At 52.5% G+C, this 19,506-nt stretch overlaps 1 protein-coding gene across 3 annotated transcripts in view; it reads right to left on the minus strand.

The window, feature by feature from the left end:
- The window catches only part of NBN (nibrin), a 135,435-nt gene extending 116,374 nt beyond the window's left edge, over positions 1-19,061 (minus strand). For 2 of the 3 annotated variants that reach the window (XM_073679564.1, XM_073679562.1), the window contains exon 1: positions 18,950-19,061. In XM_073679564.1, the coding sequence (XP_073535665.1) occupies positions 18,950-18,980 (31 nt within the window). In that variant the 5' untranslated portion in view covers positions 18,981-19,061. The remainder of the gene's footprint in view (positions 1-18,949) is intronic. The other variant, XM_073679563.1, reaches the window with a different exon arrangement.
- Positions 19,062-19,506: the final 445 nt, after the last annotated feature.

Raw genomic sequence — 19,506 nt, forward strand, 5'->3', positions numbered from 1 at the left:
GGCCCCAGGCCAGTCCACAGGTCCCAGGCCAGGCCAGTCAACAGGCCCCAGGCCAGGCCAGTCAACAGGCCCCAGGCCAGGCCAGTCCACAGGCCCCAGGCCAGACCAGGCAGTCCACAGGCCCCAGGCCAGGCCAGGCCAGTCCACAGGCCCCAGGCCAGGCCAGGCCAGTCCACAGGCCAGGCCAGTCCACAGGCCCCAGGCCAGGCCAGGCCAGTCCACAGGCCCCAGGCCAGGCCAGTCCACAGGCCCCAGGCCAGTCCACAGGCCCCAGGCCAGGCCAGTCCACAGGCCCCAGGCCAGGCCAGTCCACAGGCCCCAGGCCAGGCCAGGCCAGTGCACAGGCCCCAGGCCAGGCCAGGCCAGTCCACAGGCCCCAGGCCAGTCCACAGGCCCCAGGCCAGGCCAGGCCAGTCCACAGGCCCCAGGCCAGGCCAGTCCACAGGCCCCAGGCCAGGCCAGTCCACAGGCCCCAGGCCAGGCCAGGCCAGTCCACAGGCCCCAGGCCAGGCCAGTCCACAGGCCAGGCCAGGCCAGTCCACAGGCCAGGCCAGGCCAGTCCACAGGCCCCAGGCCAGGCCAGTCCACAGGCCCCAGGCCAGGCCAGTCCACAGGCCCCAGGCCAGTCCACAGGCCAGGCCAGTCCACAGGCCCCAGGCCAGGCCAGTCCACAGGCCCCAGGCCAGGCCAGTCCACAGGCCAGGCCAGTCCACAGGCCCCAGGCCAGGCCAGTCCACAGGCCACAGGCCAGTCCACAGGCCCCAGGCCCGTCCAGTCCACAGGCCCCAGGCCCGTCCAGTCCACAGGCCCGTCCAGTCCACAGGCCCCAGGCCCGTCCAGTCCACAGGCCCCAGGCCCGTCCACAGTCAACAGGCCCCAGGCCAGGCCAGTCCAGTCCAGTCCACAGGCCCCAGGCCAGGCCAGTCCAGTCCACAGGCCCCAGGCCAGGCCAGTCCAGTCCACAGGCCCCAGGCCAGGCCAGTCCACAGGCCCCAGGCCAGGCCAGGCCAGTCCACAGGCCCCAGGCCAGGCCAGGCCAGGCCAGTCCACAGGCCCCAGGCCACGCCAGTCCAGTCCACAGGCCCCAGGCCAGGCCAGTCCAGTCCACAGGCCCCAGGCCAGGCCAGTCCACAGGCCCCAGGCCAGGCCAGTCCACAGGCCCCAGGCCAGGCCAGTCCAGTCCACAGGCACCAGGTCAGTCCACAGGCCCCAGGTCAGGCCAGTCCACAGGCCCCAGGTCAGGCCAGTCCACAGGCCCCAGGTCAGGCCAGTCCACATGCCCCAGGCCAGGCCAGGCCAGTCCACAGGCCCCAGGCCAGGCCAGGCCAGTCCACAGGCCCCAGGCCAGGCCAGTCCACAGGCCCCAGGCCAGTCCATAGGCCCCAGGCCAGGCCAGGCCAGTCCAGTCCAGTCCACAGGCCAGGCCAGGCCACAGGCCCCAGGCCAGGCCAGTCCACAGGCCACGCCAGGCCAGTCCACAGGCCCCAGGCCAGGCCAGTCCACAGACCCCAGGCCAGGCCAGTCCACAGACCCCAGGCCAGGCCAGTCCACAGACCCCAGGCCAGGCCAGTCCACAGACCCCAGGCCAGGCCAGTCCACAGACCCCAGGCCAGGCCAGTCCACAGACCCCAGGCCAGGCCAGTCCACAGACCCCAGGCCAGGCCAGTCCACAGACCCCAGGCCAGGCCAGTCCACAGACCCCAGGCCAGGCCAGTCCACAGACCCCAGGCCAGGCCAGTCCACAGACCCCAGGCCAGGCCAGTCCACAGACCCCAGGCCAGGCCAGTCCACAGACCCCAGGCCAGGCCAGTCCACAGACCCCAGGCCAGGCCAGTCCACAGACCCCAGGCCAGGCCAGTCCACAGGCCCCAGGCCAGGCCAGGCCAGTCCACAGGCCCCAGGCCAGGCCAGGCCAGTCCACAGGCCCCAGGCCAGGCCAGGCCAGTCCACAGGCCCCAGGCCAGGCCAGGCCAGTCCACAGGCCCCAGGCCAGGCCAGTCCACAGGCCAGGCCAGGCCAGGCCAGTCCACAGGCCCCAGGCCAGGCCAGGCCAGTCCACAGGCCCCAGGCCAGGCCAGGCCAGTCCACAGGCCCCAGGCCAGGCCAGGCCAGTCCACAGGCCCCAGGCCAGGCCAGGCCAGTCCACAGGCCCCAGGCCAGGCCAGGCCAGTCCACAGGCCCCAGGCCAGGCCAGGCCAGTCCACAGGCCCCAGGCCAGGCCAGTCCACAGGCCAGGCCAGGCCAGTCCACAGGCCCCAGGCCAGGCCAGTCCACAGGCCCCAGGCCAGGCCAGGCCAGTCCACAGGCCAGGCCAGGCCAGTCCACAGGCCAGGCCAGGCCAGTCCACAGGCCAGGCCAGGCCAGGCCAGTCCACAGGCCCCAGGCCAGGCCAGTCCACAGGCCCCAGGCCAGTCCACAGGCCCCAGGCCAGGCCAGTCCAGTCCACAGGCCCCAGGCCAGGCCAGTCCACAGGCCCCAGGCATCTCACCTCTTCTGCTGCCGCTTGGCTCCTGAGGCAGGGAACGGAGGGACCTGCGATCCTGCTCCACCCCCCCCCCCCCAGGGAAGATACCTAATCAGACTATAAGACGGACCCCATCTTATAAAAAATATTTTTTTTCCTATTTTCCACCCCAAAATTTGGGGTGCGTCTTATGGTCCGGTGCGTCTTATAGTCCGAAAAATACGGTATACCGCTTTGGGAATTTATCTACAGGTGTAGTGAGGATTTTAACTACGTGTTTTCCAGAAATAATCAGCAGTGGATTTTGCTAAGTGAAAATTGCAAACTACCGTTGTAGTGGCCAGTATGTTGCAGTGACCAGTACATTATGACCAGCTCGTGCTTCTGGAGACATGCACCCGTAAATTAGGTGGTCTCTCATTGCTACAGAAATGTCAAACATGTGGACGCTAACTGCAGTTTAGGCACACTGTGGGGCTCAAAAGGGAGGTGGACATTTGTATTTGGGAGCACAGAATTTGCTGAATTTCTTTTGGGGGGGGCAAGGGCCATTTCGCTTTTCTAGAGCCTTTGTACTACTAGTAACGTGGAAGCCCCCTATATTTCAGTTTACAGATGAAAGACCTGAGTGGGGACTTGCCTTTTTTGTGGATTGAGTTGAAGCTTTTATTGTGATCCAAAATGTTATGTAAAATATTCCCATTTATCCTGTGCTTTACGCTGAGCACTAATATCGGTGTTTCCATTTAAATTTCCAAAGTAGGTACGTCTCTGACGCAATTCAGGTGAAACTCAGAGGGATCCATTCACTATTATGAGGCAGCAGAGTTACTGTGAACTCTGTCTGGCCTCTGTTTAGCGGTGTCCTGTTTTTGTCAGAGGTTCACAAAACTGTGTTCAACGGCACTTTTATGCACGCCTAATAAAAAGACAAACAATGTGAGATCACAGGCCAGACAGCGTCCATGGTGCCTCCATCTGCCTCATTACAGGGAATATTCCGTCAGAATCAAATATTTCAGAAAATTACACAGACACCCTGGTGTAAGCACTCAGTGCAGGGCGCAGGATAAATGTGCGCCAAGCCTTACTGCGATCTGTGGGGGGCAGAATGAACAAATCAGCAGCAGGTGAAGAATTGGTTTTATTTATTTTTTACGCCGTTTCTCATGTGGTATAAGTAATTAGACGAATTTATTCTTCGGGTCAGTGCAATTACAGCGATACCAGATTTATATCGGGTTTTTATAATTGGCTGCCGTCACCCACTAAAAAACGCTTTTTTTTTTGCAAAAACTAGTTTTTGCATCGCCATATTTTGAGAGATATAATTTTTCCATATTTCGGCTGACAGAATCATGTGACGGCTTGTTTTTCGCGGGACAAGTTGACGTTTTTATTGGTACCATTTTCGGGTGCGTGACTTTTTTGATCGCTTTCTATTCCGATTTTTGGGAGGCAGAATAAACAAAAACCAACAATTCAGGATTTTTTTTATATATACCATTCTGCGTGTGGTAAAATTGATAAGGTAGCTTTATTCTTCGGGTCAGTACGATTACAAAGATACTACATTTAGATTTTTTTTATGTTTTGGCGCTTTTACACAATAAAAACTATTTTCTAGAAAATGATTTTTTTTTTGCATCGCTTTATTCTGAGAGCTATAACTTTTTTATTTTTGGTCTAATGGAGCTGTATGGCGGCTTGTTTTTTGCAGGATAAGATGACGTTTTTAGCGGTACCATTTTTATTTACAGTCGTCTTTTTGATCGCGTTTTATTACACTTTTTGTTCGGCGGTATGATGATAAAGCACTGTTTTTTGCTTAGTTTTATATTTTTATTTTTTACCGTGTTCACTAAAAGGGGTTAACTAGTGGGACAGTTTTATAGGTCAGGTCGTTCCGGATGTGGCGATACCAAATATGTGTACTTTTATCTTTTTTTTCCCCATAATATTTATTTATGGGTACAATATATTTTACATTTCTTAGGATTTTTTTTCCCCACTTTTTTACTTTTTCCCACTATGGGACTTTCATTTTTTGCAGGCTGATCGCTTGTATAGCATAGAGATGCAGGAGCATCCCTATGCTATGCAGGCTGTCAGTGCTGCACTGCAAGCAATCTTATTAGATCATGCACTGCGCATGATCTAACTAACTTGCTAGTGCCTGGTGACCCGGATGTCGACATTACGACATCGGGTCACCATGGCAACGATCGGGACCCCGCAATGACGTTGAGGGGCTTTCTTTCCTCGGCCTGCTAATGAAATGCTGCGATCGATTGCAACATTTCGAGGGTTAATGTGCCGGGAGTGATGCGGGACCCCCAGGGCTGTGGAGTCGGTAAGCCAAACCTCCGACTCCTCAATTTCAATGACACCAAATCCGACTCCCTCATACATGGCTCATGTTTAAGTTATAAATTTACTGCAGCACAGATTCATCTCAGCTAAAAGTCTAGACCCTTAGATCCGGAATAGGACATTTCATAACTTTCCCAAACTCTTATTAAAAAAATATTCCCCACAAACTGCATTGAATTACTGTACCCAATTTATTATATATTTTAGGAGTTGGAGTCGGTCCATTTTATGCCGACTCCACCGCCCTGGGGACCGCTGCTGGTACCGAGTGCCGAGTGTCAGAATCAGCTGACACCCGGCGGCGATCGCGCTCATACAGCCTCTGTGTCCTTGAAGAAGCTAGATGCACATATAAAATAGTTCTTTGGGGTTAAATCCTGCTGACAGATCCCTTTTAAATGAAGAAACAATCTCCTGAGAAACTGCTCTGAATACTGTCAATGAGTATCAGGCTGCCTCTCATGACAATGGAAGAGAATTTTTCTGCACATACGAAAACCACTTCAATAAATAAAACGGCATTTCAGGGTAAAGACGCTACAAGTAACCACATGTGAATTTATCCCATTAATTGGAGCTAATCTGGGTGTGGACCAGTGGAAGATCAAACTGCAGATACACGAAGCCGCGGCACTGCAGATCAGCTCCTATTTGTATCATACACAGCTTATATCTGGCCGCTGGTGAAGCTGGTAACAGCATATCAGTGTTGGCACCAGGTGTTAGGTCATTAATGTCAGATTATTGGGGGTCTATCTTAAGGATAAATCATCACTATATTATGTGTGGAAACCCCTATTAAGTGCACAGGCGAGTACTGCACAACCTGATACTATCCAGTAGCATTGTACACTCAGTAATTGCATTACCAGGGATTACTAGACCAGTACGACTAATCTGCCAAATAGCAAGAGAGGACTACGGAAGGGACGCACTATATATGTCCTGATGTAATGCTAATAAAATACAGATTATTAAAGTGATCCTGCGACAACTGATACCTGCTGCCCAATCCGTGTGATCTGTATGATCTCAAACAGCAAAAACCGGCCCGTTGTGCTGGAGTGACAGGTGTCTGCTCATATACGCAAATAGGCAGAGACCTGTGAATCCAGGGCAGCAAGCGGGAAATGCTATTAAAGTATGTTTTTCACTGAAACATGCTATCTGTAGGATAATCTATAACATACAGTACAGACCAAAAGTTTGGACACACCTCATTTAATGATTTTTCTGTATTTTCATGACTATGAAAATAGTAAATTCACACTGAAGGCATCAAAACTATGAATTAATGTAGCATCGGCGTCTCTGCCCCGTTCTAGGCAGAGACGCCGTCCCTCTCACCTCCCCGCTCCTGGCGCGGCGTCCTCCAGCGCTTCTCTCCCCGCTGCTTCCGGCACGCGCTCCTTCCCCGGCAGTGTGCTTAGGGCGCGCGCGCTCCCCCTCTCTTAAAGGGACCGCGCGCGCCGTCCTAAGGAGTCCCCGGCCAATTGCCGGAGGACCTCCCATATAAAAGGCACCTCCTCCAAAATGGAGGTGCCCGAGCAATGTTGTAGCACTGTTCACTACTCTGCTTCAGCCCTCAGGTCCCGTTGCCAGTTACCTGCCAGATACCTGCCAGATTCCTGCCAGTCTGCTGTCTAATTCCTGCCTGATATCCTGCTACCTGCCTGCTAGCCTGAGGTCCGACGGTCTGCCCTCCAACTTCTGTCAGTCTGTCTAAGGACCAGCTTGCCCGCTCACCTGGGAGCGCACATCTTCTACCTGCCTGCTTGCCTGAGGTCCGACGGTCTGCCTTCCAACTCCTGTCAGTCTGTCTAAGGACCAGCTTGCCCGCTCACCTGGGAGCGCTCATCTGCTGCCTGTCTGCTAGCCTACCAGGAGGCTCTGCCGTCACGTGCTGTGACCACCCGCCTGTCCAGAGACTCCTGCCCGCTCACCTGGGAGCGCTCATCTGCTACCTGTCTGTTGGTCTTCCTGGAGGCTCCGCCGTCACATGCTGTGACCACCCGTTTATCCAGAGACTCTCGCCTGCTCACCTGGGAGCTCACGTCTATCATCTGCCGCCACAGGTCGTACCAATCCTTTACCCAGAGACTGCCCCGGTCACTTGTCGTGACCTCCTGCCCGTTCATCCAGAGACTGCCCCGGTCACTTGCCGTGACCTCCTGCCCGTTCATCCAGAGACTGCCCCGGTCACTTGCCGTGACCTCCTGCCCGTTCATCCAGAGACTGCCCCGGTCACTTGCCGTGACCTCCTGCCCGTTCATCCAGAGACTGCCCCGGTCACTTGCCGTGACCTCCTGTCCGTTCATTCAGAGACTGTCCCAGTCACCTGCTGTGACTGCCTGCCCGTCTACCCTGGTCGCCACCCGCTCCCTTACAAGGACCGCCCCCTTGTATAGTAGCTCAGAGGTTCCGCCTCCCAGACCCGTTACAGTTTGCTCGGGCCATGGAACCCGGTGGCACCCAAGCTCCCTCGCTCTCGGACCTGTGTCATGAACTGTCCCGTCAGAGGTCCCAACAGGAGTCCATCCTGGGTCACCTGCGGAATGTCAATTCTCGCCTGGACACTCTGACTGCTCTGCCTGCAACCACCGCCAGTGCCATGACTCGCAATCCGGCAGCTCCACTGCCCACTAATAACATGGTATCCTACCCCGGCTTTCTGCACCTCCTCGTTTCGGAGGCGACTCCGCCCAGGCTCGGGGCTTCATAAATCAGTGCACCCTGCACTTTGAACTCCTGTCTCACCAGTTTAACTCCGACCGGGCCAAAATTGCCTTCATCATGTCCCATCTCACCGGGGAGGCCCTGGCCTGGCTAAATCCTCTATGGGAGAGAGGAGACCCCCTGGTGTCCGACTTGCCTGCCTTTCTCACGGCTTTAAGGAAAGTCTTCGACGAACCCGGACGGAAGACCTCATCCGCATCATCTCTGCTATGCCTCCGTCAGGGAAGTCTCACCGTGGGCCAATATGCCATACGGTTCCGTACCCTTGCCTCGGAGCTGGCCTGGGATAATGACGCTCTGGTTTCCGTCTTCTGGGAGGGTCTGTCCGGCCGTATTAAAGATGAACTTGCCGGTCGGGACATTCCTACCACTCTCGATGACCTTATAACTCTTGCCACCCGGATTGACCTGCGGTTCCAGGAGCGTGCCAAAGAGGTCACCCGTGAGAGGAGGGTTCCACGTCTAGCTCCTACTTTCCAGAAACCCGTCACTCCCTCCGTCTCTCCTCAGCTACACTCTCCTGAGCCTATGCAGGTCGACCAGACCAAGATGGTCGGTTCTCGCCAAGCCGAGGGAAGCTGTTTCTATTGTGGCAGTATGAAGCACTTCATCCGTTCCTGCCCGGAAAAACTGGGAAACGCCAGTGTCTAGGACCACTCGGAGAGGTCGTCCTAGACAAAAGTAAGCCCTCTCCGTCTCTGACCTTACCGGTCTCTATTGCTTGGGGAGAGAACCGTCTCTTTGAGCTCGCCCATCTGGATTCTGGAGCTGCTGGAAACCTCATCTCCCAGTCTCTGGTAGAGAGATACCATATTCCCACCAAGTCCTTGGCTGAACCATTGTCAGTCGCCTCCGTGGATGGAAGACTTCTCTCGGAGACCATCCTGCTCATCACCGAACCCATAACCCTGCAGGTGGGAATGCTGCACTCTGAGGAGATCTCATTCCATGTGCTGTCCGGACTTTCTCACTCCCTGTTGCTAGGTCTACCTTGGCTCCAGACACATGAACCCGTATTGAACTGGCGGTCCGGTGAAGTACTCCGATGGGGTCCTGACTGCCATAGGACCTGCCTGGTCCCGGTCTGTCCACTTCGCCCTCAGCCTACTCCAGCTAACTTACCTGGTCCCCCGGCTCCCTACTGGCCCTATGCGGACGTCTTCGGTAAGAAGGAAGCTGAGACGTTGCCACCCCATAGGCCATACGATTGCCCGATCGACCTGGTACCTGGCACCACTCCTCCCCGTGGGCGTATCTACCCGTTGTCTGCAGCCGAGACCCGAGCCATGTCTGAGTACATTGAAGAGAATCTGGCTAGGGGATTTATCCGAAAATCTACCTCCCCGGCTGGAGCCGGATTCTTCTTTGTCAAAAAGAAAGACGGCTCGCTACATCCCTGTATTGACTACAGAGGACTCAATCTCATCACGGTAAAAAACAAATATCCCCTGCCACTCATCTCCGAATTGTTTGACCGTCTCAAGGGCGCCAGGATCTTCTCCAAGCTGGATCTACGAGGAGCTTATAATCTGGTCCGTATCCGTCAAGGAGACGAGTGGAAGACGGCATTCAATACCCGGGACGGTCACTACGAGTACCTTGTGATGCCCTTCGGTCTCTGTAATGCTCCCGCGGTCTTTCAGGAACTAGTCAACGACATCTTCCGTGACCTCCTGTACTCCTGCGTAGTGGTATACCTGGACGATATCTTGGTCTTCTCTCCGGATCTCCCCACACACCGGAGGGATGTTCGTCAGGTCCTGCTTAGGCTTCGGCAGAACCACCTTTACGCCAAATACGAGAAGTGCCTCTTCGATCAGACCTCCCTTCCGTTCTTGGGCTATGTCATCTCCCAAACAGGTCTGCAAATGGATCCCGAGAAGCTCTCTTCCGTTCTAAAATGGCCTCGTCCTGAAGGTTTGAAGGCGATACAGCGATTCCTGGGCTTCGCTAATTATTATCGTCTTTTCATCCCACACTTCTCGTCTCGGACTGCACCCATATCTGCACTTACCCGTAAGGGGGCTAACCCCAGGACATGGTCGCCTGAAGCCGAGGAGGCCTTCCTTTCCCTAAAGAAAGCCTTCGCCTCTGCTCCCGTCCTGCACCGTCCGGACTGTAATAAACAATTCTACCTGGAGGTTGATGCCTCCTCCTCCGGAGCCGGAGCGGTGCTCACCCAGAAGTCTTCTACCGGGAGAATGGTAACGTGCGGCTTCTTCTCCAAAATATTCTCCTTGTCGGAGCGCAACTACTCCATTGGAGACCGGGAATTGCTAGCCATCAAATTGGCACTGGGAGAGTGGCGCTATCTGCTTGAAGGGGCTCTCTACCCGGTAATTATCTACACGGATCACAAAAACCTGGCATATCTCCAAAATGCCCAGAGACTCAATCCTCGCCAGGCCCGGTGGTCGTTGTTTTTTGCCCGCTTCGACTTCATTCTTCATTTCCGTCCGGCGGACAAGAACGTCAAAGCTGATGCCTTGTCCCGGTCCTTCCTGTCCTCCGATCAAGAGGAGGAACCTACGCACATCATCGACTCCTCCAAGGTGATGAATGTGGCCCCCTTGGATCTGACTCATCTTCCACCCGGTAAGACGTTCGTAGCTGTGCCAGATCGGGAGAGGGTTCTTCGCTGGGGACATTCTTCTAAACTAGCTGGCCAAAAGAAGACCTTCCAACTTATTACCCGGCATTACTGGTGGCCTACCCTGCGTAAGGACGTGGTAGACTTCGTCGCGGCCTGTTCATCCTGTGCCCGTAACAAAGTTCCCCGACATCTACCTGCCGGCCATCTCCTGCCCCTTCCCGTACCTGCTGCTCCTTGGCAACACATCGCTATGGACTTTATCACCGACCTTCCAGTTTCTGCTGGTTGTACTGTCATTTGGGTTGTCGCTGACCGTTTTTCTAAGATGGCCCACTTCATTCCCCTGCCTGGTCTTCCGTCTGCACCCGAGCTGGCTAAAGACTTTATCCGCCACATCTTCCGTCTCCATGGTCTGCCCCTCCACATCGTGTCGGATCGTGGGGTTCAGTTCACCTCTCGCTTCTGGAGAGCCACATGTAAGCTGCTGGACATTACCCTGGATTTCTCCTCCGCTTACCACCCTCAGTCCAATGGTCAAGTGGAGCGGATCAATCAGATCTTGTCCAGCTACCTCCGGCACTTCGTTGATGCTCACCACTTGGACTGGGTGGATCTCTTACCATGGGCCGAGTTCTCTTATAACAACCATGAGAGCGAGTCCTCTTCCAAATCCCCGTTCTTTATAGTCGGTGGCCAACATCCCCGGATTCCACTTCCTGTCTCCGTTTCTGTGGACAACCCTGCTGCGGAGTCTCTTGTCAGCGAATTTTCTACTATTTGGGAGAGCACCAGGTCCGCTCTTCTTCTCTCCTCTGAGCGGATGAAGAGATATGCTGATAAGAGACGTCTGGATCCGCCCCAATTCCGTCCGGGAGACAAGGTTTGGCTCTCATCCAAACATGTGCGGCTCAAAGTACCCTCCTACAAGTTGGGTCCTCGATTCATCGGCCCCTTCGAAGTCCTCAGGCAAATTAACCCTGTGGCCTACAAATTAAAACTCCCGGCCACCCTACGGATCCCCAACTCCTTCCACGTATCTCTCCTCAAACCCGTTGTCTTTAACTTTTTTTCCAAAAATCCAGGTGCCCCTCCTGCTCCGGTTTCCGCTGATGACATCTTTGAGGTAGAGAGTATTCTGGCCTCCAAGAGGGTAAGAGGAAAAACCTTTTTTCTGGTAGATTGGAAGGGGTTTGGTCCTGAGGAGAGAACTTGGGAACCCAGGGAGAACATCAACGCCCCGCTTCTCCTTGAGAAATTTCTTTCTGGCCAAAAAAAGAGGGGGCCTAAAGGGGGGGTACTGTAGCATCGGCGTCTCTGCCCCGTTCTAGGCAGAGACGCCGTCCCTCTCACCTCCCCGCTCCTGGCGCGGCGTCCTCCAGCGCTTCTCTCCCCGCTGCTTCCGGCACGCGCTCCTTCCCCGGCAGTGTGCTTAGGGCGCGCGCGCTCCCCCTCTCTTAAAGGGACCGCGCGCGCCGTCCTAAGGAGTCCCCGGCCAATTGCCGGAGGACCTCCCATATAAAAGGCACCTCCTCCAAAATGGAGGTGCCCGAGCAATGTTGTAGCACTGTTCACTACTCTGCTTCAGCCCTCAGGTCCCGTTGCCAGTTACCTGCCAGATTCCTGCCAGTCTGCTGTCTAATTCCTGCCTGATATCCTGCTACCTGCCTGCTAGCCTGAGGTCCGACGGTCTGCCCTCCAACTTCTGTCAGTCTGTCTAAGGACCAGCTTGCCCGCTCACCTGGGAGCGCACATCTTCTACCTGCCTGCTTGCCTGAGGTCCGACGGTCTGCCTTCCAACTCCTGTCAGTCTGTCTAAGGACCAGCTTGCCCGCTCACCTGGGAGCGCTCATCTGCTGCCTGTCTGCTAGCCTACCAGGAGGCTCTGCCGTCACGTGCTGTGACCACCCGCCTGTCCAGAGACTCCTGCCCGCTCACCTGGGAGCGCTCATCTGCTACCTGTCTGTTGGTCTTCCTGGAGGCTCTGCCGTCACATGCTGTGACCACCCGTTTATCCAGAGACTCTCGCCTGCTCACCTGGGAGCTCACGTCTATCATCTGCCGCCACAGGTCGTACCAATCCTTTACCCAGAGACTGCCCCGGTCACTTGTCGTGACCTCCTGCCCATTCATCCAGAGACTGCCCCGGTCACTTGCCGTGACCTCCTGCCCGTTCATCCAGAGACTGCCCCGGTCACTTGCCGTGACCTCCTGTCCGTTCATTCAGAGACTGTCCCAGTCACCTGCTGTGACTGCCTGCCCGTCTACCCTGGTCGCCACCCGCTCCCTTACAAGGACCGCCCCCTTGTATAGTAGCTCAGAGGTTCCGCCTCCCAGACCCGTTACAATTAACACATGTGGAATTATATACTTAACAAAAAAGTGTGAAACAACTGAAAATATGTCTTATATTCTAGGTTCTTCAAAGTAGCCACTTTTTGCTTTGATGAATCCTTTGCACACTCTTGGCATTCTCTTGATGAGCTTCAAGAGGTAGTCACCGGAAATGGTCTTCCAACAATCTTGAAGGAGTTTCCAGAGATGCTTAGCACTTGTTGGCCTTCTTGCCTTCACTGCGGTCCAGCTCACCCCAAACCATCTCGATTGGGTTCAGGTCTGGTGACTGTGGAGGCCAGGTCATCTGGCGTAGCACCCCATCACTCTCCCTCTTGGTCAAATAGCCCTTACACAGCCTGGAGGTGTGTTTGAGGTCATTGTCCTGTTGAAAAATAAATGATGGTCCAACTAAAAGCAAACCGGATGGAATAGCATGCCGCTGCAAGATGCTGTGGTAGCCATGCTGGTTCAGTATGCCTTCAATTTTGAATAAATCCCCAACAGTGTCACCAGCAAAGCACCCCCACACCATCACACCTCCTCCTCCATGCTTCACGGTGGGAACCAGGCTTGTAGAGTCCATCCGTTCACCTTTTCTGCGTCGCACAAAGACACGGTGGTTGGAACCAAAGATCTCAAATTTGGACTCATCAGACCAAAGCACAGATTTCCACTGGTCTAATGTCCATTCCTTGTGTTCTTTAGCCCAAACAAGTCTCTTCTGCTTGTTGACTGTCCTTAGCAGTGGTTTCCTAGCAGCTATTTTACCATGAAGGCCTGCTGCACAAAGTCTCCTCTTAACAGTTATTGTAGAGATGTGTCTGCTGCTAGAACTCTGTGTGGCATTGACCTGGTCTCTAATCTGAGCTGCTGTTAACCTGCGATTTCTAAGGCTGGTGACTCTGATAACCTTATCCTCAGAAGCAGAGGTGACTCTTGGTCTTCCTTTCCTGGGGCGGTCCTCATGTGAGCCAGTTTCTTTGTAGCGCCTGATGGTTTTTGCAACCATCGGGACACTTTCAAAGTTTGCCCAATTTTTCGCACTGACTGACCTTCATTTCTTAAAGTAATGATGGCCACTCGTTTTTCTTTACTTAGCTGCTTTTTTCTTGCCATAATACAAATTCTAACACTCTATTCAGTAGGACTATCAGCTGTGTATCCACCAGACTTCTGCACAACACAACTGATGGCCCCAACCCCATTTATAAGGCAAGAAATCCCACTTACTAAACCTGACAGGGCACACCTGTGAAGTGAAAACCATTTCCGGTGACTACCTCTTGAAGCTCATCAAGAGAATGCCAAGAGTGTGCAAAGCAGTCATCAAAGCAAAAGGTGGCTACTTTGAAGAACCTAGAATATAAGACATATTTTCAGTTGTTTCACACTTTTTTGTTAAGTATATAATTCCACATGTGTTAATTCATAGTTTTGATGCCTTCAGTGTGAATGTACAATTTTCATAGTCATGAAAATACAGAAAAATCTTTAAATGAGGTGTGTCCAAACTTTTGGTCTGTACTATACATGTCAAACTCCGGCCCGTGGGCAGTTTTATTTGGCCCACAGGGTGATTATATTTCGCCCCACGACACCAGAACCACCACTCCTATGTGGGGCCCACTATTCTGTACGGAGGACTACGTGGGGCCCACTATTCTGTACGGAGGACTACGTGGGGCCCACTATTCTGTACGGAGGACTACGTGGGGCCCACTATTCTGTACGGAGGACTACGTGGGGCCCACTATTCTGTACGGAGGACTACGTGGGGCCCACTATTCTGTACGGAGGACTACGTGGGGCCCACTATTCTGCACGGAGGACTACGTGGGGCCCACTATTCTGCACGGAGGACTACGTGGGGCCCACTATTCTGCACGGAGGACTACGTGGGGCCCACTATTCTGTACGGAGGACTACGTGGGGCCCACTATTCTGTACGGAGGACTACGTGGGGCCCACTATTCTGTACGGAGGACTACGTGGGGCCCACTATTCTGTACGGAGGACTACGTGGGGCCCACTATTCTGTACGGAGGACTACGTGGGGCCCACTATTCTGCACGGAGGACTACGTGGGGCCCACTATTCTGTACGGAGGACTACGTGGGGCCCACTATTCTGTACGGAGGACTACGTGGGGCCCACTATTCTGTACGGAGGACTACGTGGGGCCCATTATTCTGTACGGAGGACTACGTGGGGCCCACTATTCTGTAAGGAGGACTACGTGGGGCCCACTATTCTGTACGGAGGACTACGTGGGGCCCACTATTCTGTATAGAGGACTACGTGGGGCCCATTATTCTGTACGGAGGAGTACGTGGGGCCCACTATTCTGTAAGGAGGACTACGTGGGGCCCATTATACTGTAAGGAGGACTACGTGGGGCCCATTATACTGTATGGAGGACTATGTGGGCCCATTATACTGTATGGAGGGCTATGTGGGGCCCATTATACTGTATACTGGTTGGCCTGCGGCTTTGTCCAAGATTTTCATTTTGGCCCTCTGTGTGTTTGAGTTTGACATCCCTGGTCTATAACTTGCTGATTGGTGGGTGGGGGGACCTGTATGAAAGAAGCAATGGCCGGGCCCGCGCACCACCACTCCATTCATGCTCTGTGGGACTGACGGAGATCACTGAGTACAGCACTTGGCTTTTTTGTCAATACGCCTAAAAAAAATACCGAAGATTGCACACTTGAAAGAAGTTTTCCAGGATAAAGATATGATACCGATGAACTATGGATCCATCAGGTTGGATGCAACAGTGAATGGAGCCGAACAACACAGCTATGCAGTGTAGTGAGCGGTGTACTGCAACCCTGCTCTCATCCACTTCATGACAAGCTGAACTGCAGGATCTGAGAGCGGCCCCTACATAGGTAATGGAGCAGAGCACACTTTACACCCAGCCACCAACAGCTGATGAATGGGAAAGGCAGGTGTCAAACCATCCCAATCTGATACCAATGACCTATGCAGCGTGTCAATTTATGTGCGAATACACACAACAATTTCACCCTTTACAATTGCAAAGGTTGAAATGGTCAATATAACCGCAACTTCTCTGCAGTGGAATGTGCACGTAACCTAAAAATATCATTAAATTAGCACTTTACTTTCACTAGCCAACCCTTGGGTATAAGACAAAAGTGGCACAATTGCCAAGATAACTGTATGAAACTGGTGCAATACCACACACACGTCCGAATCTAATTAATATGACCTACGTACAACATTCCTGCATTACCTCGTGTGACACCTCCTTCACAACAGCAGAGGGAAGGTGCATTGATGCGTTCATCTATGCTTTAAAAGGGTTGTCGGAAATTAGTATTATAAAAAAAGCAGTCTATGGGTCGGGTCTGGTGTTGCAGATCTTCCTCATTTGCTTCTCAGCACAAGAAGCAGAGCCTTTTATTTCTCTACATCTTTACGGTGGTTTATCAGGGTTTTTCAAAATGTAGTGATAATGCATTGCATATTATAAAGGATCATAAAACCGCCTTAATTCATCTATTAAATCAACAGCTGAAACCAGAAGTAATAACATCTCAGCCATCAGTCACAGGACCACTGCAGACAATCGTTGGCCTCAGTGATCATGTGTTAGACATGCAAGTCACCTATGAGATCAGTGTCTGTTATCAGGCGTCTGATAGGCAGGACATCATCACTTATGGTCCCGATGCAGATTGTGGAGGGAGTACACATCGAAATCTGCAAGTGTCAACTGTGGACTTGCCAGGAATTTTGATGCATTAAAAATAGTGAAAATCCATATGCTGTGAAACTAAAATTTGCGCTGCAGGTCAATTCCAGATTTTTTGCAGTATGCGGATTACCAAAATTCAGAGGGTATCCAGCCCGTGTGCATGTCCTTGTGGTCTCCTACTATACCTCGTGCACACACATGTATGACCAGCCTGATACACAGGAAGGACACTCAGACGACGCTATCAATGCACTTAAAGCACCACTCGTGGTTTTTTTTTATGTCAGTGCTGGAGTGGCACCACTAATGTAAGTTCCCTGCCCCTAATATTATACTTACCAGCCACTGTCTTCAGCTCTTCCCAGATCTGCTCCGGTCCAGTGCCGCCATCTAGTGACCGCAACTTCTCACTGACCGGAAGTGAGAGGTAACGAACACAAGCTCTCAGTATAAGGCTAAGTGCCCACGATGCAGAGATGCTGTGGAGCGTTTCTGCATCGCCCTGGCAGAAAAAACGCATGCTGATTTTACATGCGTTTTTTGTGCCAGGAAGAAGCATTTGTGAAGCGTTTTGAACATGTGATTTCGCATGCGTGTTATCAAGCGCTTTTCCAAGCGATTTTAGCATCACTTGGAAAAGTGCTTGACAACTTGTTCACACTATATAAATCCATGCAACTGGCATGGATTTATGTTGTGTGACCAAGTTACGATGCTGCAAGTGCAGCATCAATAGTAAAAAAAAAAGAATGAAAATGGTGAAAAATAATAATAAAAAAACATTATACTTACCTTCCGATGGCCCCCGGTCTCCTTCTCCGGCTCGCGGTGGTGTAAAAGGACCTTCCATGACGTCATTTAGTCACGTGACAGATCAAGCGACCACCGACGTCAGCGGTCACGTGACCTGTCACCGGACTAAATGACTTCATGGAGAGCAGCCGAAGAGCCAGCAGCACCGCCGGGAGCAGACAGGGGGCCATGAGAAGGTGAGTATATGTTTATTTTATTTTTTATTTTAATTATTTTTTAACTACAGGTACTATGGTACCCAGGTCTGGAGGAAAGTCTCCTCGCCTCCAGACCCAGGTACCACCCGTACATTGAACCGCATGTGTACATGTAGTGATGCGGATGTTATGCGATTTAATGCAAGTCAATGGTGGCTAAAACGCCGCGTTTCCGCAAAATTAATGGACGTGCTGCGGATTTTTCCGCAATGATAATCCACAGTGGAAATTTCCGCAGCATGTGCACAGCACATGCGGATTATCATTGGGGAACATGGCAGACCTTCTACCAAGTGCTTTTTAAGCTTAAAAAACGCATCGTGGGCACACAGCCTTGGTCTATGGGAGCCTCGTTCTAGCTCTCATAGACTTACATTGAAAAGTGACCTCTGACGCGTCCAGCGGACACTACAGAGATCCGGCAGCTCACAACCTGCAGAAGACGACCGGAGCGACGCCGAGAAAAGATGAAGACGGTAGCTGGGGAGTATAAGACTGGGGGCAGAGAACTTACATTAATGGCACCACTCCTGCGGTAAAATAAAAAATAATAAAAAAAAAAAAAAAAAAAAACAGAAAAACCGCTGGAGCGGTGCTGTAAAGTCCATATTAGGCTATGTGCACACGATGCAGAAATGAAGCAGAAAATTTCTGCATCATTTCTGCATCTCCCTGGCAGAAAAAACGCATGCAGATTGTGCATGCGTTTTTCCTGCAGAATACATGCGGATCCACATGCAGATTGACAAGCGCTTTCCAGGCGATGTTAGCATCACCTGGAAAGTGCTTGATAACTAGGTCACACTATATAAATCCATGCAAACAGCATGGATTTATACAGTGTGAACCGAGAGAGTGTATATACTTACCTCCGATGGCCCCCGGTGTCCCGCTCAATCTGTTCTCCCTCGCCGGCAACTTTGAATTGAAAGACCTGCCGACGTCAGCGTCACGTGACCCGTCACATGACTCTGACGTCACCGCAGGTCCTACAACTCACTGCAAGTGCCGGGAACCAAGCGGGAGCGCTGCGCGGGCCGACAGATGGTAAGAATACATTTATTTTTTATTTTATTCTTCTTTTACAGCTTTTTTAATGGTACCTGGGTGTGGATGAGACTCTCCTCTCCTCCACACCCGGGTACCATCCGCACATTAGAACGCACCAATTACGCAAGTACAAATGCTGTCTTGCGGAATTGGCGCGTTCTAATGCAAGTCAATGGCGGCGAAATCGCCGCGTTTCCGCAAAATTAATTGACATGCTGCGGATTTTTGACCGCAGCGTTAACGCTGCGGAAAAATCCGCATCATGGGCACAGCACATGCGGATTTCCATTGGGGAACATTGCTTCCCTTCTACCATGCGTTTTTCATGCGTTTCCGCGGCGTTTCCGCAACTGCAAAAACGCCGTGGAAACGCATGAAATACGCATCGTGTGAACACAGCCTTAGAAATAAAAAGATCATATAAATCAGATATATGTGCTCCAATCTCAGGGAGCCTGCCAGTGCAGGGCTGGTCACTACAGACACAGGTCCTCCATACTGCTCCAGCACATAGCAGCCCCAGCAGGTCACACTCCGTCCACTGCTCTGCACACCCCATGGAGACTCTATACAGATGTCATCCGCTGGCAGTGACATAACGCTGCGGCTCGGTAGTGTTGCCACGCACAGTACACACACAGCGGCCGCCCAGCACTCATTACCTCCCGCACTCTCCCTCTCCAGCCTCCACATTGCTCCTCTGTGTACACGGTCGCACAGTCATGACGTCATGCACTCCCGCTCTGTCTACTGTACAGTCAGATAACCACATAGAGCGCGTTACGTGGGCGCCACTTGGTGGTCATAGATGCGCACAACAGGACATATTGTGGCAGTGTTATTTTTTTAGTTCTTTTGACATAATACGGCTGTGCCCGGCACTGCCCACTGTCTCCCACACACATTCATTCATTTTACATGTTTATTAAGCTTTTTAACATAAAGTTCAATCAATGAAAAAACCCTGACACATCCCCTGCAAGGCCACATTCACACGTTCAGTATTTGGTCAGTATTTTACATCAGTATTTGTAGCCAAAACCAGAAGTGGAACAATCAGAGGGAAAGTATAATAGAAACACATCACCACTTCTGTATTTATCATCAATCCTGGTTTTAGCTTACAAATACTGATGTAAAATACTGACCAAATACTGAATGTGTGAACGTGGCCTACAGATTACAATCTGCGGAGCTCTCCCTTCTACCCCCACAATCT

The sequence above is a fragment of the Phyllobates terribilis genome, unplaced genomic scaffold (genome assembly GCF_046119375.1).
Source record: "Phyllobates terribilis strain yellow unplaced genomic scaffold, ASM4611937v1 Scaffold_4__5_contigs__length_816908805, whole genome shotgun sequence".
NCBI lineage: Eukaryota > Metazoa > Chordata > Amphibia > Anura > Dendrobatidae > Phyllobates > Phyllobates terribilis.